Raw genomic sequence first — 27,891 nt, forward strand, 5'->3', positions numbered from 1 at the left:
AAGAATGTAGGTACTTGTGAATGTAGATGCATTGACGGACACAAGGAGATCAGTATTAGCAAACTTGTGGTTTAAAAGAAGTGTGTGCTGGGGTGGTGGGTGGGTAATTTTTGGTTTTGATTGAAGCTGTGCATTTAATTTCTGCAGTTTGTAGGCAGGGAACTTCTCAAATCCTATCTGACTCATAGCAGGCTGTACATATGCATTAACAAGCAGTGAGCTGCACAACTGTGTTGTTCTTGGAAACCGTTCAGCTGTAAAAACAAGGCCACATCTGAGCTGAGACAGCCTCCTCTTAAGACAAATTCTCTTTTTTTCAGAGTCTGTTTGAGCAAGTAGAAGACTTGTGCACAGTTGTTGTTCCCACCTTGCTATTGTGAAGCTGTGGTGTTGCTTCTGGTATGCTTTTCTCATTTAACAGCAATAATATTTTTACAGTATGAACTTTGAAGATTTAGTGAGTTTGAAATATAATAATGGAAATCAGAGTTGCTACGTTGACTGTAATTGTGGTAATTCCAGTGGTGACTTGTATCAGTAGCTTGCTGTTAAAGGTAATTAAGGTGACCTGTCTTGGTCATATCTCCTATGAAGTTGTAAAAAACTAGCACCTGACACTTGGGTATTGGTGTGGAGTAAAAGTTGCTGCAGCTACATCTTGAGGTCAAATTCCGGTTTCTGCCTCTAGAGATAAGAAATGCTGAAATCTGTACTACTTCATTTGCTGCAGCTACGAATGTCTGGGCAGCTGGGCTCAGCCTGACCTGTTTTGTTTACTGTGACCATTGTGTGAAAAGCACACAGCATGCTAACTAAGACCAGCCAGCCCTCCTCCAGCCTTACATGAGCAGTTACACCAGCGTTTCCTCATTCCGGGGAAATCTGGGGCAAATGGATGGTTGCTAAGTTTAATATCCTTTTTTCCCCCCTAATTCTGGAAGATGTTGAATTTATTTGCAGACATGAATGCAGTACAATGATATCGATACCTCCTGATGGGTGTGTAATAATACCACTGGTTTATTCTGTTTCTAGATGCTGTGAAAATGGAGCTGACCTGCACTGAAGTACCTCTTTACGTAAGTTCTACAACACTAAGCTTCTGCTGGGAGAGTCGTTTTCTTTTTGGTAATGGCTCATTCAAAGGCAGGGTGAATGAAACCAAAAGCCATTCTCCGGTTGTCTGAGACCGCAGACTGTTGAATGTTGCTGTCTGCTGCAGGCATGTGTGGGGTTCATGGTTTTCAGTACTGTGGCTCGGTTCTTTGAAGTAAGTTTAAAATTATTTCCCCTTTATGATCTTTATTTTCTTCTCCTTCTGTAGTCGTTATTGCAATTTTCAAAAGCAGAGTTACTTATTTCCCCTTTATGATCTTTATTTTCTTCTCCTTCTGTAGTCGTTATTGCATTTTTCAAAAGCAGAGTTACTTACTGCCTGTGAAGAGGCACAACTCATTCTCTCTTTCCCACAATTTATGGCTGGTTTTTTTCCTATAAAATTCCGAATTGTCATTCTCTCCACTTCATCAAATCAGGAAATTGCATGTTATGTCAGAAAACGAGTAAGTTGAAATTTGTAATCAAACGGAATATTTTCTGCAAAACCTGAAGTGTTTGGTTAAAATAGATGAACTCAGAGTTCAAAACCAGGTAGTAACAGGAGTGAGTACATGCTTCAGATAAACTTAATTTACTTGGTGCCTTCAGCGGGATATGAGTGTGAGGATTAAAACCTGGGCAGTCTAGTCATTATCATTAATAAACCATGGTTGTGTTTTTTGGCTTGTTCTGCTGTGGTTTGCAATGAGAATGGTATTAACATGGGTATGTGAATGTTAGTGTCTAGGAGGGTGGCACTGAGTGGTTTTCAAAGGGGTGGTAAAAGATGAAACAAAGAAACAAAACAATTACGTGCTTATTGTGATGAGATGGAGATGGAAATGAAGGAGTACAAATAATCTGTACCCCGAAGTACTGAAGGAGTATAGGATTGCAAATGTACCAGCATGAATTTCCATTGTATTTGTCAGCTTGGGAGTGGGAACCTCAGGCTCACAAAAATTAAAGTCAGTATCTTTACAAGAGGCAGAGGGGAGGGTTTTGTAAAGCCTGCTTATGTGATGTTGGTTGTGTGGTGCAAGGTTTCAAAAACAAATTTTGACAGAAAGAATAATCAAGGATATGGTTCTAATGGATAAAATTCAACATGGTTTTGTCATAGGTGGCTGCGTCAGACTGATTTGATATCCTTCCATGGTAAGATAACTGACCGCTTAGAGAAGGGCAATGCAGTGGGCTTAATCCAGGTTGCTGAAAATGAAGTATTTGGTACCGTGTCTCACAGGAAATTCTTATGGAAGATAAAGAAGGTGGAGATTCATGTAATGAGATAACGATATATGGATACTGCAAGAACAGTTATTAGGGTAGACAGAAAGATACTACCAGTAATACTTCTTAAGGATCACACTTAAGGCCAGTTCTGTTTAACGTTTTGATTATAAACCTGAGAGCCAGATGTAAGCTTGTGGTATCTGTTCATCTGTGGACATCATAATATGGGGAGATATTGGTCTGTACTGAGCAGAATTCAGTTATTACATGGAAAGATTAAATTTCCCTGCCTTTTATTTACTCCAGTGAATAAGAGCATGGTACAAAGTTAGGCATTTGGGGGCTAATAGTGATACATCTCTTATGAACTAGGTACTGATCAGGTGGAAGCAGAGAGGGCTTTGGGTGTATTAGTCACTTGTAGAGTGATGGATGTGAGAATGTGACTTTAGTTGGGAATTTTTGTCCTAAGCTTTGCACAAGCAAGAGCCTGTACTGAACCTGAGCTTTGGTAACTTGCTGGGTGCAGTCTAACTTGCTAGAAACCCAGTGAGAGTGTTTTGGATTGCTATTAGGTGGTCACCAACTTGTTTTCTTGTGGGGGAAGCAGGTGGAAGTGGTGTCTTTCTTCTGGGTCCCCAGTGTCGTACCAAGCCTGAGGATAGTGGTGAAACGTGGACTTCCAGAGACTTGCAGCGGGAGCACCCAGGGTGAGTTTCCCAGAAACTGGGACCGTAGTAATTTTTTAACAGCCTCATATATTTTGTGTAGAGGTGTGTGCGTGCGCACGCAGGCGCATATATGGGAATCAGGATATGAGAAGCTTTCAGGCTTTCTGCAGGGAATGGGCAGGGGCTATGTGAACACTCTAAGGGGATTGAGAAAGATTAAAGGTTGTCTCTCAGTCCCCATCTGAAACTTGGAGAGGTCTTACAGACCTTATACTGATCCTCTGGCGCTGATACAGTTGTTTTGGTGAGCTAGTGCCTGAAAGTGATGCAGCTTCACAATATTGCCCATCACAATATTGTTCCTAATCTGAGTACTTCTGAGTGGGGCTGGCAAGATCAAAGAGGTCTTTCCATCTTGAAAAAGTCCTTGAGTTAAGGCATTTCTTTTTTCTTAGCTGGGTCCAATTACTTCACCAGTTCTGGAAACTCTTTCCAACTGCTCCTGCTTTATTTGCATGACTTTGCTGGAGAACACTGTGAAATCAGCATTTAAATTAGATGTGAAAGTCCTTTCTGATCACATGGATCCTTAGACAGTTTTCATTAAGCAGTTTTCTGGCTAGATGAGCTTGTCTAGAATTTGTTGAACCTTCGTCCTTAAGCAGAGGTGGGTAGAGAAGCATGTTTTCGGAATACTGAGGGAACATGACAAATATTTGCACTGCAGTGAATTCAGGTATTTCTCTGATGTGTTCCTGTCTCTTTTAAAGGGCATGGTGGAACTACAGAATGCCAGGTCATGGCAATTGCATACTGTTTGTATGCAGCTTTAAAAATGTCAGCATATGGTTATAACACATTTTCTATAGGAAAAGTGCAAGTGATCAAAAAGTAGGAAGTAATCCCTTCTTTCCAACCTCTCTGAAGGCAGAGGGGTTTGTTTGTAGAGAGAGAGAGCTATCTACTGTATGCTGGGTCCAAAATTAGAATGCTTTTCACGCTGTGTTTAATCATGCTTAGCATCTATATCAAGTGGATTTTACACTCTTCTTTATTCCAAGAATGTCTGTCTGAGAGGCTTGTACTTTGTGTCAAATTATCTGAGAGTAACTGCAGTTCTGTGTTTATAATACACATTTTTAAAGATTATATGCAAGATACTTTGTTGACTTGCTGTATGTGAGCAGCTGTTACACAGCTGGAGGATGCATCCATAGGGCACTGTTAGTTTGAACTGTCACACTTTGTCAGTACTGAATTTCTTTGCAAATCTAAAATAGCATGCGTAATTTGATTGGCTGAGTGACAGCAATTTCTTTTTTATTATGTAAGAGGGAATGCATTCGGAAAGCTCAAGGACCTTGCTGGGTAATATAATTGTTGTGAAATATAGTTTAAAAACACTCTATGAAATTACTCCATTTAAAAATGTATTATTTTGATACACTTCTCTTCATATGTAATTTTTGTGGCAGCAATACATTAAAATCTAATTACAACACACATAAATGTCAGGGTTTAAAAAATGAATGGTAATGAAGCAGAAAATTAAGTATTTGAAGCATATGCTTTTCAGTTAATTTGAGGAGCCTGTTTCCATCTTCTAGACAGCAAAATACTGTTAACCATATAATAAAATCATTCCTTATAAACCAGTCTGATTTTCAGGATTGACTAGCCAAGGATAAAGTGAAACATCGTACATCTTGTGTCTCTTCTTTCAATGCTAATAATACATTGTTTAAGTAAGTAGAACTTGAATTTACATAGCTTTTACCTACCTAAATTATGCTTTTTTAACTGATGCAAATAAAACTGTATTTATCCAGTCCTTTCTGTAAGGAGAGCAGCAAGCTGAGTCTTTTCATTTCATAGTGTACTGAACACAATATATGGAATAAGATGATGCTATCTTCAGGCACCCACTGGTTTCATTGTAGACAGAAAAGAGGCTATCTATGAAAGATAAAAAGCAAAATATTTGATGAAGCAAAATATTTCATGGAGCACTTTTCATATATTGAAGAATTTATATATGGTAGTTGTTCCTTCCTCCTATTGAAAGCAGTTTCTAGCGTGGAAAATCAAATCTCTCTCATGGTAAATCATTCCCTCTTATTTAATGGTAGGTGACTGGATTTTGTGGTTTTTTTTGTTTGTTTGTTAAAGAAATTTTGTTTTTGTTTTAAAGAAATTACCAACATTGATCTTTGATCTTTGACATTGGCAAATAAATGTCTTGCTGCCATGGGGCAGTCATACTGTGGGAGCAGTCAGTGCTCAAAAGCAGAAAATATGTGATTTCAGAAATTTGTAAATTATTCTCTGCTGAGAGCCTGATGAATGTTTCCTGTGGGAGCAGCAGAGGGAAATCAAGAGATGCTGAGCCATGGAGGATATCCACAGCAGTTCCCTGTAGATGTCAGTGGGGCCTCATCTCCTGAGGAGGTAATGCTGGAGGTTATATGTCAATTCTGTCTTTCCAAAAGAGTATTTGGATGTTAATTCTCTGGGAAGAGGCAGAAACACAGGCTCTCAGATTCAGGACTCCTCTCTCCTGGAAAGTAAAACTTCCACTTGGTCCTGTACTGTACATTGCTGAGGCATCACATGCTCCTGCCTACAACCACTGGCATTGGCTAAAGTGCTTGAGGTCAAAGCTTAATTAACTCCTTGTGTATTCTGCTGCATGAAGTCTCTCCCTCTTAAGTGTCTCTGCTGTTTTATTCTTGTTTGGGGTTGTTTTTGTTTCTGACACCCTTACAGCTTCTTTGGTGGAGTGTAGGTGCCAAGAGGGAGGCATGCTTATGTATTCACTGTTAAATACTGATGTATTGAAGTCCTCCTACAAATGGTGAGGACTTAGCAGGTTTTCCTCTAACTGGGTTGGGGAGGGGCTGAGAGTAGGATGTAGCACTCGCTGCTCACAGCCGTAGAGCATCTGAGTGCCTAGGGACTCTTCTGCCTTGGATAAGCTTGGCGATGGTCTTTGCCTGGGCTGGGTCTGCAGTGTACCAAACTTGTCAAGTTCTCTAGCGTTTCTTTTCCCAGACTTTTTTCTGTCCAGCATGTGGTCTTTACAGGGTTTGCATGGTCGTGCCTGTTCTTTGCTTGTCTGGCTATTTGTGTGTTTGAGTTGGTGATTTGCTCTGGATGATGTGATACTGGCTTAATACTCTCTATTTTAGGAGTCTGTGTTTTCCGTCACTGTAATAAAGCTTTGTAGTGCACTGTTCCGCACAGTGCTGTTTTGTAGCCAGGAGATGTTGTTTAACTTCATCTACAAAGAAGTTCTGAGTTGATGTAAGGGCAGCAATGAGCCTAAAATGTAAGAAAGGTGTGGTGAAACGGACATCCATCCAGGTTTCTCAGATCCTAACCTAGGATGCTAGGATGGGGCAGCTTCCTTCCTCTGTAACCTGGTTAGAAGATAAGTAAGTCTATATGAAGAATTGTGCACGGTAGTTTGCTTTACTTTTCTGGTAAGTGGAAACTGCTTCTAATGCAGTTTGCTCATGGCATGTCCCATCCGGAGAGGTGCATGCCATCTCATTTACAGTTCCAAAGAAAGGAGTACAGCTGCTTAGGCGGAGGCAGAGAGAGGGAGGTGTGTCGAGCCTGCATTCACAGCCGTCTCCCCTCCAAGAATAAATGGAGGCCTGAGGAACCATGTCTTGACCTTTGTTCCCTCATCTTGCAGTGAAGCTGGAGGTACTGAGGCCCAAGGGCTGTTCCCATCAACGTCTGGGGTACTTGAGGCACCGTGTCCTGAGTTCACGTGCTAGTTCATATGCACGTGCAAACCTGGGCCCCATCCACACCAGCATTTCCCTTCACCATTGCACTGCTGGAGCTCAGCCTTGGCAGCAGTGAAGGAGGAGGAGTGAGCACAGCCTGGTGGCCATGGCTGGCCTTCCAGGTGGCCTTGCTGGAGAGAGCAGGAGTGCGGATTGGGAATTAAATCCTGGTGTGGGCAAGACAGTCTGGCAGCTTTTTTATCACATGCAATATACCTGTATCCTATCCCTACAAAGGGGTATGTCTGTGTTACAGCCTCAGTTAATTATCCCTTGGATCCATGCTGGTTTATTTCCTTCTGTCATTAAGGAACAATTTTGAAGTTCTTTTGATCTTCTCTTACATTTTCAAAGGATATACCCTCCCTGCAGGAGTTTTTGAGTGAACACCAGGGCTACAGCCAGTTTCATTAGCATCTTCACTTGTCCTAATTTGCGATTGTGTGGTTCATAAAGGATGAGCTGGCATAATTCCCTGGGACCCGGTTGAAAACTTGACTGCTTATTCATAGGTGCCTTGGCTGTAGAAGATATTTGAGTAAGGAACAGAGAGGAGAAAGTGAAATAAAGGGCATATTTCATACCCAAGGGTCACAACAACAAATGCCGGGGCTGATTTTTAACATTCTTTAAAGCAAAGTCTGCTGTATTGATTGACAATTAACTACCTGGATTTGCATGGGTGAGAAACATGGTGGAACAGAATGAATTCTGAAATGTTTTAGACGACAAATAAGCTCATTTCATTATCTAGTAAAAAAAGGCGTAAGGCAGTAGGCACTGGCCAAGGAATGAAGCAAGGGTGCTCTGTCCAGCCAGCTGCCGGGGACCATCCTGCATTGCCCTGGTGCGGGCATTCGTGCTCCCCTGTTGTGTTAGCTCTGGTATTTTGTACCATCTGCACACTTGACAGCAGTGGCATGGAAGGGGAAAAATAATTAAATTACAGAGTTTCATAATGGAAATTTGCATAAACTAGTTCCAGGCCTGTTTCAGAATATGCATGGCTGTTCTACAACAGAGGAAATTAAAGACAAAATTTTCAGATTAGGAGTCAAAGTCCTGTTGAAAAGATCAGAAAGCAAAGGGTGGTAGAAATTTGAAAAGAGGATTTTAATGCATATCCAGGGATTGGAGTAATTTGGTACTCTGACAGCAACTTCTAGTCTACTGGGCTGTTTTTACCTCAAAGTCGAGAGTTCTTTGAAGTGTTCTGTGTTGGTTGACGTTGCTTCATCTGAAGGCAATGGTAAAGTGCACTCTGATATTCACACAATCCTGAACACTTCTGAAATTTGAGTTCTGCACTGAGGCCCATGCAAAAGGTGGTTGAGTAAACAGGGTTTTATTTGCACTGTAGCAGTGAATCCATAAATAATTTGAGCACATCTGCTGCAAAATTTTCAGAGGTCCATAGGTAAAGCGACTTAAAAAAACACTTGGTAAGCCAGTTAAGAAGCTGTGAATCATCTTGTTTGGCAGAAGAAATTCCAATTTTTTTTTTCTGAAGGTTGTTATTTGTATGCATAGTTAGAGCTGGAGGGACAAATGAACTGTAATAGTTAACTTCTTCATAAATGCATGGTTTCATGTGCATGAGTATTGGGAAACAGAATTAACAGGAATAATTCAACAATGTTACTCTGTTTTCTAAATGATCGAAGTGTGAAGTTCAAACTGATGTGGGATTCCAGTATGCTTTTGCATGACAGGAGTAGGAAGTGGCAGTAGCACTTACATATTGATCCCAAAGTGAGTGTTTGTCTACCGTGCCAAGCCCTGTGCCTTCCCAGTTCCTCCATGCTGAACTAAGGAGTTGAGATGTGAAGGGAGGCGGACAGGAAGGGAAGTGGTGGGATACAGATTTTGAATTCTCTGCTCTTGGCATGTGTTCAGTCTCTGCTAGCCAGCACCTTGTGGAAAGAAGCGGGTTTCTAGCCCATCTTGGCCATCCTGTGCTTTTGTGTTCTTCGCTGTTGCGGTAGGCTTGGCCGTATCGCGGGCCAGTCTGTGTGTTCAGCCAGGCTGAAACCACCGTCTTGTTTAGACAGCGATTTCAAAACACAAAAGAGAAATCTAAATGTGTGTTGGGCTTCCAGCATGTGCTTGCTAATGTATGGAACTGTGTTTGCTGGCCTGATCCAGTGCTGGCTGGAGTCATGAGTGTTTTGTTCTTGACCTCTGTGGGAGCCTGGTCAGGTCCATTGTGGGTGGCTTGCATGGAGACACACAGAGGAGTGCACAGGCTAGCCTGTGTTTGGATGCAAACTGGCTGCCAGAATGAGACTGAGGAAGTACACGTGAAAGAATGGGATCTATTTTAAAAGATATGAAGGAAAAGAATGGGTACTTCAAAGCATGTCCGTCAGCAGTCAGATAATGTTTTGCTCCCATGGTGTATTATTTTTCCTCCGTTTCTTGTTTTCCTCTTCAGTCCTTAGACTGGGATTTTTCTGGGCAGGGACTTTGTGCTTACATGTATTTGTATAGTGCCTGCAACAGTAGAGCCCTGATGTCACATAGGATATGACAATAGGAAGTAATCTGATTTATATATTTTAAATCAAGTCAACTGAAAAAGGTGGCTCCTTTTTTTTAATTGTTACGTGTCAGAATGGATGTTCATTTTCTGTTAATATGCCTTACTGCAGAAGTTTTCTGACCTGTGTATGTGAACAGCTTATTCCCAAGCTTCTTAATTCCTCTGTATGATTTTATGCACCGATACAAATTGTGTTGCCATTGACAGCAAAACACTGAATAATATTTTTAACGACAGAACAGCAAGAATGTTAATACATGTTTTGGCACTGTGTAATGCTTGAAAAGATTTTTTTTTTCTTCTTCTTCCTTCCCCCCCAACCCTCCCTGCCTTCTTTCTGATAAATGCTTCCAGGCTATTTTTGTTTCCATCCAGCAATTCCGGAATTAGAAGATAGCTAATTCTTCACAAGTATGAATCACTTTTGTCGTGTGGCAGACTGAAACCTTTCCTCTACCTTACCTGTTGTCCCAGTTCGATGGTGCACTAAACACAGCTTTAAGACTGCTGGCGACAAGATAAAGAAAATACTGGCCATGTGAATGAAAATGCTAATTTGCTATAAACTCTGGGTCAGTTTGTTTGAAAACATCAGTTCATTAACTCTGCACCAGCAGCCAGATCAGGTACTGTCTCTTTTCCTGCTGCTGACATACAGCAGGCATAAAAAGCACAAAGCTGGCATAAGCGCTGTATTGTGTGCTCTCACTGATTCAACAGAAATGAGATTGTGTGCCCACATCTGGTGTGGGTCTGGTTAGTGTGGCTGGATGTTCCTCATGGAGACATGTAAATGGTCTTGCTGCCAACTGTACCTTTAAATGAGAGATTAGTGTTGCCAGCCTGTGCTGAGGAGGAAATTAGTTGTTGCTTTCACTCTGTTCATTTTATGATCATTGGGGGGTTTCTTGCTCTTGGCTGAGTTCCTGTAGTCACCTACTTGTGAACATATAAAGCGTCTGAGCTTCTCCAGTTGGCACTAGAGTATCTTTCTGAAATGGCTGCTTGTTCAAGTTATATTTTATTTATGTGCCTTTTGATCTTCCATTATGAGTTAATCCCTTCAGTACCCTAGTTGTTCCTTTGCCCTGCCACCACCTTGTATACCAGTACAACAGTGCAGTGTGAAAGCTTTATGTACCCGCATCGCAGAGTTATGCCTTTTTGCCTGCCTTCTTGCTGCATGTTGTACTGTTTATTTGTGGCCTAAAATTGTGCCAGACTTCCCTCACAACCTGGGTGAACCATAAGCTCCTGCTGTGTTTGTGCTTGACATCTTTTTTTGGGATGATACTTTGCAGCACAGATGAATGCAATGCGAGCCAGAAAAGCTGACAGAAGCCAAACAAAAAGCGAAAGGCTGACTGAGAGGGTGCAACTGTAGAAACAGGACTGAAGAGGGCAATTTTTTGTGGTAAGATGGTGCTGTGGAATATAAGGACCTGGGAAACATCTGGGCGTATTGCATGTGCACTGAATGAAATGCATCAATAAGTATTAATGTCTATGTCAATATGTGTTTCTTTTTAAAGTGGATAACATAAGAGGGAACTTAACAGTGCAGAGCAGCATAGAATTTTGCAGACATCTCTGTGTTATTACCTGTTACTGGGTTTCCTCTTTTTAGAGGAATTGTATTGGGTTTTGCAGTAAATAAGCAGTATTTTAGATGCCTGCATTTTTTTTTTAATTCCGTTGGATTCTAATTCCTTTTCCTGGGGCCAATTCTTGCAGTTCTCAATAAGAAACTTGTTCTTCTGCCTGTGTCCGTGAAGACAGTGAGCCTGTATTGAGGCTAGTGAGGAGGCAGAAAGTATAGCTTATTTTGAGGCATCAGCTTTAGGGAAATGCCGGTGTATGCAATTTCAGAAACTCCCAATACGCCAGATATACTTCAGTTTGTCACCAAGGGAGAAGTATTGCAATAATCTTGACTGAAACCCCACAAGATTTAAGGCTGATCTATTAAAACCCAACAAAATAAAATACAACCCTTCATCTCACCTCCTCTTCAAAACAAATAAAAAAAATACCCAGCTCTGAAGTCATCACCATGCTATAGAGCTCAGCTTGTGCATGAAAACAGTCATACAGAAACGGAGGTTAAGCTGAATTGTTTATTGCAGCTTTCTGTCACTTTGCTGGCCATTTCGTATCACCCAGCTATCATGTTATGAAGGCCAAAGACTTTTTAGACCCTTAAAAAAGCCAAAATATGTACCAGCCATGGAAGGAGGGAGAGGCCAGATAGGGAACTGTTCGGCTGGGGAGAAGTTCCCAGTGCTGTGAGTTAGCTAACCCTGCAGGAGCTGCTTTCAGAACAGAGTGGGCAGAACCCATCCTTGAGGAATAACTTAGGCAGCATTGATCCTGCCTTGAGGCAAGAGAATTGGTTAGTTGACTTTTCGGGTTCTCTTCCATCTTTCTTGTTCTTTTTTTTTGCTGGGAGTGTGCTTTGTCATCAGTTTGAATGTAACAGAATGCTTTATTTTTTTGCAGTTTATGTGGGCTACTTAGCAGTCAAAAAGGTGGCAATAGCTTCTACCAACACTTGTTTTCCTTTCAAAAGGGCACTGCATCTAAACTAAAGTGGTGAACTTGCTAATATTTCATATCAAAAGAGGACAGTTTACTGGTCTTCATTATGAAATTTCTCCATTAGTGCTTTTCTCATCGAAGTTGTGCTGGGATCTTGCTAGAATCATCCTTCAGATTATATTCTGGGATGCAAGTGGTCACCAAACACTTTTCTGTCACTCTTTTGACAAGAATGGAGGGCTGCCTCAGCTGCTAGTTGTTGGGCTTCCCTTTGCTGTCCTGCCTTAAGCGAATGTGGGGGAGATACTTGTGTCCAAAGGTGTCTGTGCAAGTGCTTCTTCTACATTTCTCACAAAACTGCCGTATGTCGAAGAAGTACCTATAAATATTTGGTGCATAAAGCTGATTTTTTTTGAGAATCTGCTGTGCTGCATTTCCTGCAGGCAGGCAATGTCTTATGTGCAGGAGCAGAGGCCGAAGATCGTGTTCTACGTGTTGCAAATGAGTGACGTTCTCAGGGTGCTGGTGTTTTGCACTGTGTAAATCAGCAGAGAGCCAGTTCTTCTCAAAGCAACCCTACGTGCCTATTTAATTTTTATAAAAATCTACATGTAGGCTTTTGGGCAATGTGTAATACTAAATATGACTGTATGATCACGTACCTTGTCTCCAGTCTGCATGTGGAATTATGCTTGTTCTGTTACTCTGGATAGAAAATAAATCAGTTATACTCAGTTGCTTTTTCTCTTAAGTCATTAAATTGGGGACACACCCACCCACCCATTTTTGTTTAAGATGTTATTAGCTGTACAGTTAGAAAGTTAATGCTTATAGAGAATTGTTCAGCTTTTATCTCCTGATTAGTTTTTCAGTTTGTTACTGCTTTCCTTCCCTGGGCATAATTGCTTCTGAATTGTGTCTTTAGCCTTGAATCCTATTGCATTCCATTCAAATAAGGCACGTACTTTCTTAAATAAGTCCATGACAATGTTTACTGCAATCTGTCTACAAGAACTGTGTGGTGGACATTATAAAAATATCACTGATATTATAAAAATATCACATTAGAAAGGCATGTTTATAGCTTTGTCCTCGTTATTAATGATTTGAGTGTAGTTGTTTTGTGTTTTATTACAAAAGCACTTTTGTGTAGGATTGATTGTAGTTGCAGCTAAGTTGCAGCAAATGTCATTAAAATGGTACGTTTGCTCAGGGGAAATATGTTGCCACTATTCTGGTCTAAGCATACGTAAAATATATTTAAACAATTCACTTTAAAATGTAAAGATTTTCTGAAGTGAGTCTTTTGAACAGTGAGGAAATATTTATGTTAAATTGTAGTGGCTAGTGACAGCTTACATAGAGGAAAAAGCACCATTATTACTACCAGTACTTGGGGATTTGCATTTACTTCAAGATGTTGGGACTTGCATTTTGGGAGCAAAAAAGCAATTTTTTTACTCCTGTATGTTTTTATACCCCTGTATATTTTTCTTGGAGCATGTGGTGACCGTACCATTATATTTACAGATAATATCCTTGAAAACACTGAATAAAATATTATTTTTCAGGCTAGTATGTTGCTTATATAGTTTGGTAAAGGCGTTTTTAGTGTACTTTAGGATGTATTATTTTTATGGTAAAAGCCTGTGGGGGAGAATTGATTTATACAGGCTGTGTATGCACGGATAGGGACCAGGCGTGGAAGTTTGTTAGCCAGCATGAAGGCTTTGGGCTGGAAGCCTGCTGGAAGTCATCCTGCATCGCACCTGTTTTGCTGGGGTAGGTTGCTGGTGGTGGCTAAATGAATTCAAAGTGGAAGAAGCTCGGTTCAGGTTAAGGGCCAGCTTTTTGTGAGGCCGTGGGGTGACTTGCAGCAGAGTAGGGACCAGGCATGCTGGAAGTGCCACGGTCGCCTCTTTGACCCACCCTGCCTGCCTGGATGCCACCGTGCCTCAGCTGCGAGGGCTTGCTACCTCCCTTCTCTTCTCCTCATGGGCAGCCTGCCGCAGTCCCTCTCTGGGATGCAGGAGAGGGTCGGAGCGTGGCTGGAGGTGGGAGCTCTTCTCCTGAGGTTGTGGGGAGTCAGGTCTTTGCTGCTCCTGGCCTGGGATGTGGGGTGCAGAGGACCAGCTGTGGCCTGACCTGGTCAGTTCTTGAGTGCCCTGGAGAAACCAAAGGAAAACATACATCGGAAAAACCTGTTTGGTTACATTGAAAGCATGCGTAGAGCTATAAATCCTGTTAACAACACAAACCTTCCTAATCTCCTTGGCACCGGGTGGCAGCGTGGTGTTTTTACTGGTGATAAAAGGTGTCCTTTCCTTTATGGAGCCCAGAGAGGTCAAAGCTGCCAAACGTTTGCTCAGCCACAGGTTTAATGCATTAAGAGTTGGGTCAGTCTATCTTAATGCCTTCATAGCTCCAGCTTCCTCTTCCCAAACCCTTGTATATGCTTTTTTGGTTTTTATTTCAAGGATCGCAATGATGATCTTGGCTGTCATTAAATCGGTGGCAAAACTCTTCCTGGCTTCAATGGACGAAGGGTTTCTCCCATGCTCTTTTTCTTCTATACCATATCTGGTATCTTTTCGCAGTCAGAGATGCTGGTGTGGCTGCCTGAAGTTCTCTGCTGTTGCAGGCCTGGATGGTGTTTGGGGGGTCTCCAGTTTCTTCCTGTGCCTGTGGTGGTTCGGTAGAGCTGAGTACTTGTTCTGAGCCACTCAGGTGTAAATCTAAGGGAGGTAAAGGCTGGTCTTAGTAAGTGCCCTGGGACTTTAAAGTTTGCTTTTTCTACAAGTCCATCAGAATTGACAGTGTCTGAATTTGAGGGCAAGTACTTTCCCCCGAATCTGCCTGAGAAGACAGCTGTGACCGGGAGTGTGTTGATTTGCCAAGATGGTGAAATGGCACATCTTTCCCCTTGCTTCGATTAAAAGGGAGTTGAGTTATCTGAGGTCCACATGAACCCTGAGTGGCGTGCTGGAACATACCTACACATAGAAATAAACCTGTAACTCCCTGTTAGATTCTTCCATGTTCATGAGGGTATAAATAAGCTGCTTAGGGAGAGGAAGGAATGGAAGAGAAGTTGAACTGTTGTTGGACAACTGAATTTGTGAAAATGGTGTCAAAGACACCTAGCAACGGGTAAATTGTCAGGAATCTGACCCAGTGAAGTCCTCTGGGTCCACAATCTGACAGCTGCCCTGTATTCAGGCCAGTTGGCTGGTTTTCCAATGATGAGGTGCCTGTGTGACTTACCTAGTTTGGGGTTTGGTACCTAAGAGGATAAGAGTTAAGCCTAAATTCATTCTATATTTAGAAGTACAGAAGAAGTATGCCAGTTGGGATGTGTTTCCAGCTTCAGTGTCTGCAACAAACTCAGAACAAACATTGCTTTGTAGGAGCACAGCGTTTTGTACTGATAAGTGAATTAAGGCTTCGTTACCTACCTTTAAATGCTGATAACTGTAATTTTAGTCTATTCACGCTTTAGTGATATGTCAGTGTCAGAGGTTTTCTGCAGACTTGAGAAGGTACTTTGGTCATGCCCTGCAGAATGGGGTGGGAAGCTGTGGAGAAGTGCTTTTCCCAGATGTGGTGAGAGTGATGCTGAACAAATGTTTTCTGTGAGTATGAATTTCTCATGAAACTCCTGATGTAGTGGGCACATGTTTTGATTGAGAGCCTGGATTGAGCAATAGGGCTCTGCCAAGAGGCTCTATTACAAAAGAGTTAGCATCTCCCAAAAAGCTCCAGGAAAGCCTTGTGAAGCAGAGGGGCATCGCTTTAGTGGAGGAATACGTTACTGAGCCTCATTGCAGGATCTAGTCCGCTTCCCTCCTTCCTGCATGCCTTGCTGGGAAAGGAGGAGGAGGATGGAGCTGGGATTGCTCCCACTTCTGTCACTCTCTGAGTTCATTTGTCTGCAGAGGAAAGATCTGTTCAGGTAGTTTCTGCTTCAGCCTGCTTTCTGAGCTGGACTGGACTTACCTGAGGGAGCCAGGAAATAAATGCCTCTGAGGGAATGGGTGTAATGGCAAGACAGAGGTTACCCCTCAGATTTAAGCTAATAAAATAAGCCTTTTCTTAAAGGGCTAATGTACATCTTCTGGGTTTCTGCCTAGGTGAGCTGATTTTCTGTGTGCAAAGAAGCTGATAGAGATCAAGTTCGTACATGTTTCTGAAGCTCTGTTGCTCTTCTCTAACACTGAGCTTTAACAATTACTACAAAACATAACTCAAAGTAGAATAGAATAGAGTATTTCCATTGGAAGGGACCTAAAATGAGCATCTAGTTCAACTGCCTGACCACTTCAGGGCTGACCAGGAGTTAAAGCATGTTGTTAAGGGTATTGTCCAAATGCCTCTTGCACACTGATGGGCTTGGGACATTTACCACTTCTCCAGGAAGCCTGTTCCAGTGTCTGACCAAGGTAGTTGTGGCACTGAATTCTTTTGGGTTTTTTTTTTTGTTTACAATGTGTATATTTTTCAACACTTTGTATGTTAGTCTTTCCAGGCTTTTTTTTTTTATGTGACTTGTGACACCCTAAGTTGTTTTTGGTTTTGGTGTGGGGGTTTTTTTCCGTTTTTTTTATTATTTGCATCAGTTTCTTCCCCAGACCTTCATGTGACAAATGCTGGGGTGTATCATCTTTGGGAGAGGTTTTTGGCCCAAAGCTCTTCAATGTATTGATGAAAGTTGTGGAAGAATGTACAGTTGTTGTTAGTAAGATGTGCAGCTCTCAATAAAATAATGAATTGCCTGTGTGCAGAGCTGATAGCGTGGTTAAAGTCAATGTCATTGAGTGCTTTGTAATTAAATGCAGCTAAAAGCAAGGTCATACTTCCAAGAACAGAGTGCAAGAACTCTGCAAAGAGCTAAATAAGCTGGCAGACTTTTCCCTCATCTCGTTTTTCCTCCTTCTCCACACTGAAAGTCTGCATTTAGTCTGGCTCATGAGCTGGCTGAATCCTGCCTTTTCCAGCTGCAAATTCTGGAGGTGGCTGGCTCACAACATGCATAATTTTTTCTAAGTATATTTCTACCTAGGATTTTTCTACAGTGGACTGCAAGTGATCTCTGTTTGAAGAAGAAAAAATAATTAAATTGTCCTGGTAACAAAGTTAGCTTTACACGGAGGAAATGAACAGGGTGCTAATTGCAGTGCTATCTCACTGTGAAAAAGAATGGGAAAAGACCCTTGATGTGTGCATAGGCATACATGGAGGGGACACCTCTTGCAGCAGGAGTAAAAGCATCCTCAGAGTTCAGTGGTATTTTTGTTTTCATGTGTGTAATGAACGAGCCTCTACCAGCAGTGTTTGGAGGGAACTGCAGGTGGTCATAAAAGTGGGAAAGGCTGGTCTGCCAAATAAACACATTTGTGCCAGCAATGCAAATGGGTTGTGGGTGCACTGGTCTCCATCAGTCACATCTCTTTGTGGTATTGTCTAGCTGCATTACACCATCTTTTTTTTTTTTATTAGTGCATATTATGGAAGGATGTAGAGTATATGAATGCTACATGTGCAACATATTGTCTAGTAATTATGTTAACTGTACAATAACTATATTAAAATGTAAAAAAATGTAGAAAAAGAAAGTTTTTTGCAAATGTAGGAAAGGAATTGATCAAACATAGTGTGAGATTCTTCTTTCTGGTTTCACTCTGTCCTGTGAACACCATTTCTTTTGCTGCATATAGATCCCTAACGGTTTTATTGGAAGTATTGCTTTACATTCAAACCTGGCGTTAAATAGATGTAGTTCTGTGCTAAGGGAAGATGGTGCTGAAGGAAGATATGCTTTAATATTCAGGTTTAAATGTAGTTTTAGATACAATTTGAACAGCCATGGTGTTCCCTTTAGCACAAATCATTTTATCTTTTAATGTATTTTCCAAAGAGTGGACTAGCATATCTTACCTTGTAAAGATCAAAGCTTCCATGGAGGTTGGTACTAGTGTCTCCAAGGTACAGTAAGTATGCCTTCCCAAACAGAGGCTAAGATAGGCTCTGCCACGTGTAGATCTGAAGCCAGTGAGGTTCAGGCTGTAGCTCAGAGGAGAGGATGAGGGGGCCAGAAGGGCTGTGGTGGAATAGGAGTTGTCCTGTAAGAGGGCAGGCAGAGCATGGCTGGCACGGGCCGTGGCTGCATGGAACAAGTGTTGTGCAAAGCAGTGGATGTACAAGAAGGGATGAAAGTGTAGGGGTGAATTCCAGCAGTAGTGGGATGCAATTGTAAAAGTTTTCAGGTGGTGAGAAGGGGAGGAGATGACATAACTGCACCAAGGGTATTTTGGAGAGGAGTAGGTGGGGAAAAAAAAAGTACTTTGAAGCTAGAGCAAAAGGCATTTGTGGTATCCAAACAGCAAACTGATGCATGTTTTAGTAGAGGCAGCAAGGAAGAAGATGTTGGCATTGAGCAATGTGAAATGAGAACGTCTGAAGACCAGGTGGATGTGATGGCAAGTGGGAAGTGCTGGAGAAGTTGATAGGAGCTTGTCCTTTGTGAAGTAACTGTTTCTGATGCCAGGTATAGTAACCATCCAGTATCAGAAAAGGTGTAGCTTAATATTCCTCTGTGAAAGTTACTTTCTTGGTTATCTTTGATCGCTGTCTAAATTTAACTCTCTTTTTGGATCATGTGGGATTTTCCAAGTGAATCAATTATTTGGCCAGATACAATCTTGTCACCATTTTGCCTTCCTTCTGTAAGATGTTGCTTAAATACCAGCAATTTCTTCTTCTGGATTGTTGTAAGAAGTGGATTATGAAAAACTTGCTTTTCATAATATATAGGTGAGCTTTCTACTCCATCTTTTCCCTTTTGTTGTTTTTTGTTCACCTGTTAGAAGGAGTTGTGGAATTCTCCCTCATGCCTTTACATTATGCAGTGTGATCAGTTTAAGATAGTCCTCTGTCCTTACTGCATCTAAATAACATTTTTAAAAAATGAGCAGTATAAACCAATGGCTACAATTCGAGCTTGATTCCCCTGCCCTTGACAAGAGTAGGCTTATGAAATGAAAAATATTGCCACAAAATATCTCCCTTGTTTCACATAATTAGTGCAAAGACAATGTCAGATCTGACTGGCTATGTAGTCCCTCAGCCTTTTAGCGGTCCAGAGGTTATAGAGGTGGTCTGGGAGTTGTGGCCACAAGTGCCTGTGTGGAAGAAATTCTGATACGCTCCCATGTACCAGGCTGCTGTCAGCTGAACATCCACTGGAGCAGTCTGTGGAGTGTCTTCAGGGATTTACCATCTTCCTGTCTCTCCAAAATAGCCATCCATATTCCACTCAACAGACAAAACGGGTTATTCACAACTAACGTAAAAGGATTATTTAAAAAAAGGATGATAAATTGATAATAGTAAAAAATAATAAAAATTCCGGGTATAACAGTGCAAAACCCAAGGAGAAATAGGAGAAAACACCTGGCAGCTGTATAGTAACACTTCAGGCTACTACAAGGAGGTGCCTTATCAGTTTCTGGGGATGACAGGCATGTTCACTCTCGATACTGGACTCCTAACGTTGTTTACATCTATCCTTAAAGGAGCAATCCTATCAGAGGCAGATTTTGTGCCTGAAACTAGCCTTTGACTTCTCATCCCTAGTTCAATTGATCTGTCTGTATTTAAGAGGAAACCAAATGCAGGATTCATGCTGTTAAAAGTGACAGGAGAGATTGTCTTTGGGGAAGGCAGGAGATGTGATCTGTAGGGCAGCAAGTCTTGCTGCAGTAAAGTGTGTGTTTGCTGTGTAATGAACAGGGGAAGGAGCTGGATGCTGGTCAAGGATGATCAGGGGCATAAGTGGTTTTCAACCACGGAAATTTTTGTGCTGCCATGTCGTGCTTTGGTTTTTACCAGACTTGTTTATGGAGCTGGTGGAGTCAGTGCCGTGGTAACTGCTTTGAATAGAGGCAGGGCAGGCATCGTTTGGACGTGTGGATGGCCGAGATACTCTTCTGCAGCATGTTTTCCTGAAAACACCGTTTCTGCCAGATGTCGGGGCATTCTGTCTTATTTAGAGCAACTGTGGGATCCAGGGACTGTGGTGAGGCACACTGTTCTCCTCTTTGAGGAAATGCAACTTCATCTACGTTTCCTCCCTCAGACATGTCAGACATTTGTTATTGTTTGCTTCTTCTCAGATCTCTTTCCTGTTCTTTTTTGAAGCTATTGTGTGATGGATTTTTCTTGGCTGGTTGCTTTCTATTTACTATAAAGAAACCCACGGGCAGCTATCTGGGAACTGGTATTCTCTAAAACTAGCACAGTCAGTTGTAGAATTACATCAGTGCTTTTGTTTTGTAAACTGAGTCTAAGATAATTTCAAGCAGTTTTAAATTTTTACATTTTTTTAACACAAAGTGTGCTTTTGTAAATAGCAAAATACTCAGGCTTACTGACTCGCTTATTCTAATGCATTTAAAATAAAAATAAAATAAAAAGTCATATTGTATAATTATATGTATAATTTTATATATAAATATAAAAGTTATATTTATATGGGTCAGGATGAAAGGGATTAGTTGAAAGACATTATTTAAAAGGCAGTTTTAAAAATCACCTTTGCTTGTGCAGGTGTAAAACCAGTGTTATTTTCCAAGTGGAAGCAGAAAACTGCAGATTTGTTATTGGATCTGTACAGTAGAGTTGAAAAGTATAATAGACTTACATCTGAAGTATAGATCACTGGATTTGTTGGAGATGAAAAATTTACTGGATGTTTCTGAAGGTGCTTTCATTTTTCAGGGACAGGTGACTATACATGCAAAATTTGACAGAGATATTTACCTCCCAGAGGATGCCGAGTTTTACTTTGTTTATGATGGATCCCTGAAGAGGCATATAATGTTTGCTGAGCGAGTTAGTGACAGCACTCTTCGGTCCATTGTTCCAGGTGAGCGTTAACTCCTGTTTGCATTTTCATCTCTGTGCTGTACCCTACTCCTTTTTCAAAGCTGGGCACAACTGGACAACTTGGTGTAACTCTGTTTTAGAGGAAATGCAGGAACTGAATGATAGCCTTTATGATCCATGCTGAGTGTGAGTGACCACAGGTGATCCTGCCTTTTGTAGCAATACACACCAGCAGTGTCAGGTGTGGACAGTGTTACTGGGCTTGCATAGTTGGGTATGCATTAAAGGGATGGAGTAATTTTTAATGTGAATTAATTCTATGTCACAGCCATTCACCCCTAGGCATCCTAACACCTGCAAAAGTCATGTTTTTTTCTGAGCCTTTCCTGCGTGCAGCAATCAGCCTGGCTTGCAAGGCCCTCATGGTGGAGGTATGCAATGCTTGGAGCTCTGCTGGAGCTGTACACAGTGTAGAGGTGTCAGGGAAACCATTCCAGGGGTGCCTTGTTGCAAGCAGGGGGGTTTTGTGTTACCTGCCAGCTGGTGCTCTGCCTTGGTGTTGCCCTCATCATGGGTGTAACATAAACCTTGGTTGTCACCCTTACTGTGTGCTTTGTGACCTTTTCATTTGTGTGAGTAGGTGGCTATAGACATGATGTGCCTGTGCAATAGGATCTGCTTGTTATTTGTTCTTGTTTTCTAAAAGGGATTTAGTCTGAAAGTAACTGCTGAGTGTAAAAAGGGAAAGTTCGCTGCTGTTACATGGTGGCTCCTTTGATCCTGTGAAAGGCAAATGATTGCCATGATTACAACTGGAGAAAATGCAATGCTAGGCTTACTCCAGGATAGCAAAGTCTTTTTTTTTTTTTTTTTTTTAAGAGGCCTGAAATGACACTGTTAAATGATTTTTTTCTGGGCTAGGAATAAAAGCAGGAGGCTACAGGCAGCACTTAATCCTCTGCTGTTCCCAGTGGAAGCCATGAACAGATGAAAATAGTGTGTGAGGTTAAAATATAGCCCTGCTGCTGTTAGTGTTGTTTCATAGTGGCCAAGTTAAACAGAAGGGAGTGCAGAGCACTTTGAAAACAACTGCAGATTTGGTAAGTACATGCTTCCTTCTGCAGTTATTAAGCTACATATACACTTGTTAGTTATTCAGGGATATTTTGGAAAATTTGGATTTGCACTCATAGTACATCATGGTTAGCTCTCCAGTAAGGGGTACTGCTTGAACCACTTTTAGATGTATGACATCCACCCTCACTCAGATGGCAAAGGAGAAGGAGAGGTGGACAAGGTGCTTAAGGGGTTTGAGAGAGAAATTCCCTTGGACTTCGAGCATCCCAGCTGTAAGTTAAGAGCTGACAGAGCATTTTGTCAAGTCTGCCAAAAGCATGAAGTGTGCATTAATTAAAAGCTTCTGGGTTTTGGCCTACATGGAGACCCTGGTAGGTACAAAATGGGTGTTAATAAATAAGTATATTACTCAGAGGTCATGCTGCAGGCTGCTCTGCCTCTCTGTTCATGAGCATCTTATTTTTTTTATTATTTTTTTTTTAATTTGTGGGATTTCATCCTGATGTGCCTACAGCTTCTTTCCATTGTGGTTAAAAAATCTTTACCCAGAAAGACTGGTTCTAGAATTATGTTAGTATAATTGGGAAGATGGGCTGTTTGCAGTCTAGTTGAATCCAAGTTCATCACTAGAAATGGTTGGTGGATGCCCTATGACAAATAGGTATAATTAGAGGGAAGAATAAAATAATTCTGGATGAGCAGTCACAGCTCTTAGATCCTGTGGGGAATGAGGAAAAACTAATGTGTTTTCTGAACATAGGTAATGTTAGTGATTAATTTACATTATAATTACAGGCCATGGATGCCAAGAAGCAGTTTCTGTCTCTGTGTTAATGTACACAAGGGGATACTCACCTGTGGTCCTTGGCAGCTGTCCCATCACTTACAGAGAGAATCTGTGTTGCAAGTTGTCTCGCTTTCTGGTTGATCATGCGGAATGTGTCACTGCCAGTAGTCACAAGATGTTGCTGGATAAGTTTGGGCTAAGGAGGGAAGATCTGCAGTCCCTGGATAATGATTTGATGATGGCTGTTGCTCATGAAGAATTGCCATTGACCTGGAACATCCTAGGAAGCTTCTCAGAAGGTGGTAAGGTTTTGTTTTAAGTTGGAAAGCTTTTAACAGCGGTTTGGTGTGCAGTTCAGGGCAGAGTATCTTGGCGTTTTATCCCAGGTTCTCAACCCTTGTGCTTTATTTTGTGCTAAGATAAATCTTTGTTCAAGTATGAGAGGGGTAATCAGAGATTTGCTTTGTGCCTAGAGGTTCAAAAAGGATAATAATGGTTATTGTAATTTGGTCTCTCCAGAAGCTTTTTGTGCCTTGACTCACTGTGAATGCAGTTTTTTGTATATAAAAGACCCTGCTTTTGCAAGATTAAAGAGCTATCTGTTTGAAAGTGAAGTATTGCTGCTGTGATTCTAACCAAGTGAGATATTTTAATTACACAGACAAAAAGGAGATGGTCATAAAACAGAAGAATGTGTTACTGTAGACATTCTGATGTACAGTGTAAACATAATTTATATCATGGTTCTGTCAGTGTTTGTGCTTTATTTATGACTATGATCATTCTTTGGGGAGAATATCATAAAACAACTTGTGGCTTTTTTATTGTAAAGGAAGTGGAATGAAAATATACATGAAACTTTACATTAGGGTATGCTATTGAAAAATTTTGTAACAAAATCAGGTGAAATTTTCCTGGTTTCAGGTTTCATTGCAAACAGAAAACTGTAGTTAGGTTTTGCTGAAGAGTAATTTTTTTTGCAGGCCCAGCTGATTTATAGCTGAGGTTGGAAACAATGTTAAACTTAATGGCTGCACATGTTTTTCATTGAAAATTTGGCACTTTTGGCTGTTTTCCTTTTAGTACTTTAAATTGCTAAAAATTGGAGGATGGGCAGTTTACATATGAGCCAAACTGAAAGAGAGTTTCATGCAAGACTTTGGGAAGTAAAAAACCCCAGCACTTAGCCCATTTCTTTGAGTGAGGGCTTTTTCCCCGTCTTAAATCTTTCTAATTCTTAATGACAGATAGCTTGAAATCTGCTACTGCCTTCCTCAGGAGGAGGATGGTTTTTGTCTGCCTTGTAAGCAGCTCTTTCAAGACATGTAAAAGCAAATACCAAGTCTCATTCAAATATTGCCTAGACAGGAGAGGAAAAAAACCAACCACCCAAACCACGTTACTTGTTTCGTTTTGGTGTGTAGTAAATATTTGTTCACATTACTCAACTGCTGGAACGGCTGTTGGATCTCAGCAATGAAGACCTTGATTCAAAGCCGGAAGAAATCAGCTGTAGTTTTGTTCACAGACTTGGCTAAGCTTTTCATCAAAACCAGTTGAAGCCCAGCCCAGAAGCATCAGCGGGATACCAGCAGTACTGAGAGATGCTTGGGCAAAGCCAGCTGGGTGCCTGCTCGCTTGAAACGTGGGGAAGTTTATGCTGGGTGTGTGGTGGGTCAGGCGTCAGGTCAGCTGGGTACCAGAGATCAGCTCCACTGGTAGTAAGGTCTGCCAGGACAACTGCTATCCAAATAGCAATTTTTTTTATTTTTAGTTATGCTAATTGTTACTTTCAGGTGTACTGCAACATTTCCATGCTCTTCCAACACATGGAAAAGAGTATGTGCCCTCATGAGACTTTTATAGGAATTGTATTTTTTGTTTCTATGCCTTTTTCATACTTTATTCACTTTTCAGATTTAAATATTATACATAAACAATTTTGAATACAGCAGAAAAGCAGGGACGTATGCTGCAGTTGCTATTCAAAGTTTCTGTGACCATTTAATGTGTTAGCCAAGCAGGCTGCATTAGCAGTTGCCTCATGGGCACTGTTGCAACTGAAGAGGTGACAATTCCCCTTGTACCGTGGTCATTGCTCCTAAACAAGCTGGATCTCTGCCCTTGTTTCTGAAAGAAATAAAACCCAATTCAGATTCCTGGGGCCTGGTAAGTGAGGGGCTCTCAGTGCAGTCCTGCCTGGGCAGTGCTTACTGGCCTCCCTTGTGGAGGGGGGGGGTCTGCAAAAAACTGCAGACAGTTTCTCCTTCAGTCCAAGGAGGTCAGTCATTCCTTTTGTCTTTCTCTGAGGTCCAGGCTTGGGCCAGGCCTGACATCTATTTTGGTGTTCTCTAAGCAGTTTGAATCATTTTTCTTTGGCTCCTGTATCCTTTCTCTCTCTTTTGTGGATGTACAGGTTTTATTCTTCTTACAGCTGTATTCTCCTTTCACCTGGCTCTTGAGAAGCACTGACTCGTGTTGCTTCCTTGTGCTGTCCCTATCGCTGTGTTTTTATCCCCAAAGCCAAGAGGCCAAGCACAGCTGAGGGCTGCATGCAACTGAGGGAGCCCCGTGTGTGCAGGGGAAGGAGAGGGGGGGAGAAGGGGATGGCCTGGGGCAGGGGGGCTTCAGGTCTCAGCACAGGTGAGGAGGGAGGAGAAGGTTCATCATATTCCACCATGAGGCGATCAAGAGTTATCTCAGCACTCTGTTTCTTCCCCATGCTCCGAAAGATCAAAATGGGTGAGGAGTGGGGAATTTATGAGCATTTAGAAAGAGGATGAGACCTTCTTTCAGTGTTTGCTGTGCCTACAACTCTTTGGCCCAAAGGTCTGATGGCATCTTGACACTTGACAGTGTCAGGATGTTCTTTTTAGTATCAGTGTTGTGAAAGATGTGGTTGCTATCATCCATCACTAGTTAGGACCTCATGCTTGTGAGATTCTGTCAGTTTTCAGAGCTGCTGGACTATTTTTATTGGAAAAAAATACTTTTAAGTGATACATTGCTGGAGAAAATCGTTGCACCATCTGGTGTTTTTGGACCTCATTCATTTTTATGAGGATTTAGAGACACACGGTTTGATGGAAAGATAGAAGAGTAATTTATTCATAGGAGTTTTGGTATTCAGAAAAACTGTTTGTATTCCCTTTATAAAGTATGAAAAGGATTGGATAAAGTGAGAGCCTGGATTGTCTAGGGACAAATAATTCAGGAATTCAGCGCAGTTGCACAGGTCAGGACTTGTTAGCCACCTTATTTAAAGTTCAACAACAGAAACAAGAAAGCACGGACCTTCTGGTAATCCTCACTTGTAATAAATGCCTGTGTGACAACCGTGTCAGGAGTTGCTCACTCACACAGACTGGTCAGATGTTGAGATCACCTGGCCCACAAGCAGTTTGCTGCTGGAGGAAACTGGGGACCCAACAGAGGTGCTGTGGTTAGACATTAATTCGTCGGTGGGTTTGAAGAAGTGGGAATGAGCAGCAGGGAAGGGGGACGGGGAAGCTGATGTTTTTTTTTTTTGATTGCACCTTCATAAAGGGTATTTTCCTTCTGAAAATTGGATTATTCAATTTACAGAGATAATCAGTATTAAATATTAAGCCAAATTACTTGTTTAGCTGCTCTAAAAAAAAAAAAAGAGACTCTTCCCACAGTATTTCAGTTTAGCAAACAACAGAAGAAAGAAAGATGAAGCGGTTTAGTCTGGATGAGAAGATGCTTCCAGGTAACCCTTTCTCCCTTATTACCATCAGGTTAGGGCAATATTTTAGGGCTGGCAGCCCCCAAGAACCATAGGCTGAGCATCTTCAGTGTAACTTTTTTGTTGCTGACACACTCAGGCTTATGTCCCCTGGCTGTCGGAGGGGGAGCAGGAACACAGGAACGTGGACCTTGCAAGACACCCACCTCATGCACAGGAGGCTGAGGGCATCTCAGTGTCTAGTTGTTAAGGGCCTTGCTGAGAGAGTGAGTTCAGGTTGTCTGGGTGACTTAACTGTGTTGGTAATCACACAAGAACAGTTGCTACCAGCTTTGCCGCTATTTACAGTTATTTTCAAGAGAAAGAGTGCTCTTTTAGGGTTAAGGCTATTAGTAGAAGTAATAAAATTACAGCCTGAATTATGAGAATTAATTGTGGGTCATAGGGAAGGGGAAAATGTCTGTACTTGTTTAATTCTCTTTCATGAAGAAGGAGAATTTCTGTTTTATTTCATAAATGCTTTGTAATTGTTTTCTACGAATAAGTCTTGTGGTGTGAAGTACCCAGCCTCGGAGCTTTATAGTTTGCCTTTGGGGAACACTCTTCCTTTTTCTGTGGCATTTTTTACTTTATTGCCCTCTCGCTGCCCTTTTCTTTGTAAATCCTGTTACTGTTGGTGTGAACACATTCCTGCTAAGCTGCATCAGTTGAAAACTGGCTGATGCATGTCATATTTTTCATCTAAATTAAAGAAAATTCTGTCTGTGTGTTTTCCTTGGTTGGAATTTTAGATTTCTTTTTTCCTGTGGAAGGAAAGGGAGAGGGGGACAAAGTGTCTCTTCTTCCTGGAATTGGGAAAACACTGGGAGCAGTGGATAAATATTTCTGGGTGTGATGACATTTGTGAGGGGAGGTAATATTTTTCTGGTCAGACAGGCTAGGTGGGGGTTAGAGGAACAAACCAATCTTTGGCCGTGTAGGAGTCTGCCCCTTTGGAAACTGTGCAGGCCAGAGGGAGGATGATGCTAGCCTGGGCATCGGGAAGCAGAGAATGCTGCTTCCAGTGCCTGCTGCGGACCAAGAAACATGTGGCATGGGACGAGATATTGGCAAGCGTACTTCAGCTTGTGGTTCCTCAGCAAGTGTATGATCATCATCTCCTGGTAAGTGGTAATAATAGCAGAGAGAAGAAGTTTGAGATCCTCCTGACCATGAAGGAGCTTTTTGGGAAAACCCCTGAGCACATGGAGGAGATGGTGATACACAGAGTGACAACAGAGCAAATACTGTAAGAGACACAAAAGATCAAGTTTCCTATTGAAGGCAGTATGTAAGTAGTGGGGTTCAGGAGCCTGCTCTGCTGCAGGAGGGACCAGGTATGAAGTGATGGTCTGACTAACCTTGGGTTGGCTGTGAGCTGGAGAGCTGCTCTCTGCTTCTGGCTGAGAGGCTGTCCCTGCTTGATGTTGAGTGCTGCAGTGGTGCTCAACACAAACAGCTTGAGGGAATGTTTGGCTGTAGTACAAAAGAATGAGGAATATCCCTCTCCTAAC

The 27,891-nt window shown here is 41.7% G+C and overlaps 1 protein-coding gene across 4 annotated transcripts in view; it reads left to right on the forward strand.

The window, feature by feature from the left end:
* The first annotated feature begins 1,035 nt into the window (after positions 1 to 1,035).
* The window catches only part of ARHGEF28 (Rho guanine nucleotide exchange factor 28), a 117,688-nt gene continuing 90,832 nt past the window's right edge, over positions 1,036 to 27,891 (forward strand). For 3 of the 4 annotated variants that reach the window (XM_040578997.1, XM_040579000.1, XM_040579001.1), the window contains exons 1-3: positions 1,036 to 1,079; positions 20,658 to 20,805; positions 22,638 to 22,931. In XM_040578997.1, the coding sequence (XP_040434931.1) occupies positions 1,047 to 1,079; positions 20,658 to 20,805; positions 22,638 to 22,931 (475 nt within the window). In that variant the 5' untranslated portion in view covers positions 1,036 to 1,046. The remainder of the gene's footprint in view (positions 1,080 to 20,657; positions 20,806 to 22,637; positions 22,932 to 27,891) is intronic. The other variant, XM_040578998.1, reaches the window with a different exon arrangement.

Source organism: Falco naumanni, chromosome Z (genome assembly GCF_017639655.2).
Source record: "Falco naumanni isolate bFalNau1 chromosome Z, bFalNau1.pat, whole genome shotgun sequence".
Classification (NCBI taxonomy): domain Eukaryota; kingdom Metazoa; phylum Chordata; class Aves; order Falconiformes; family Falconidae; genus Falco; species Falco naumanni.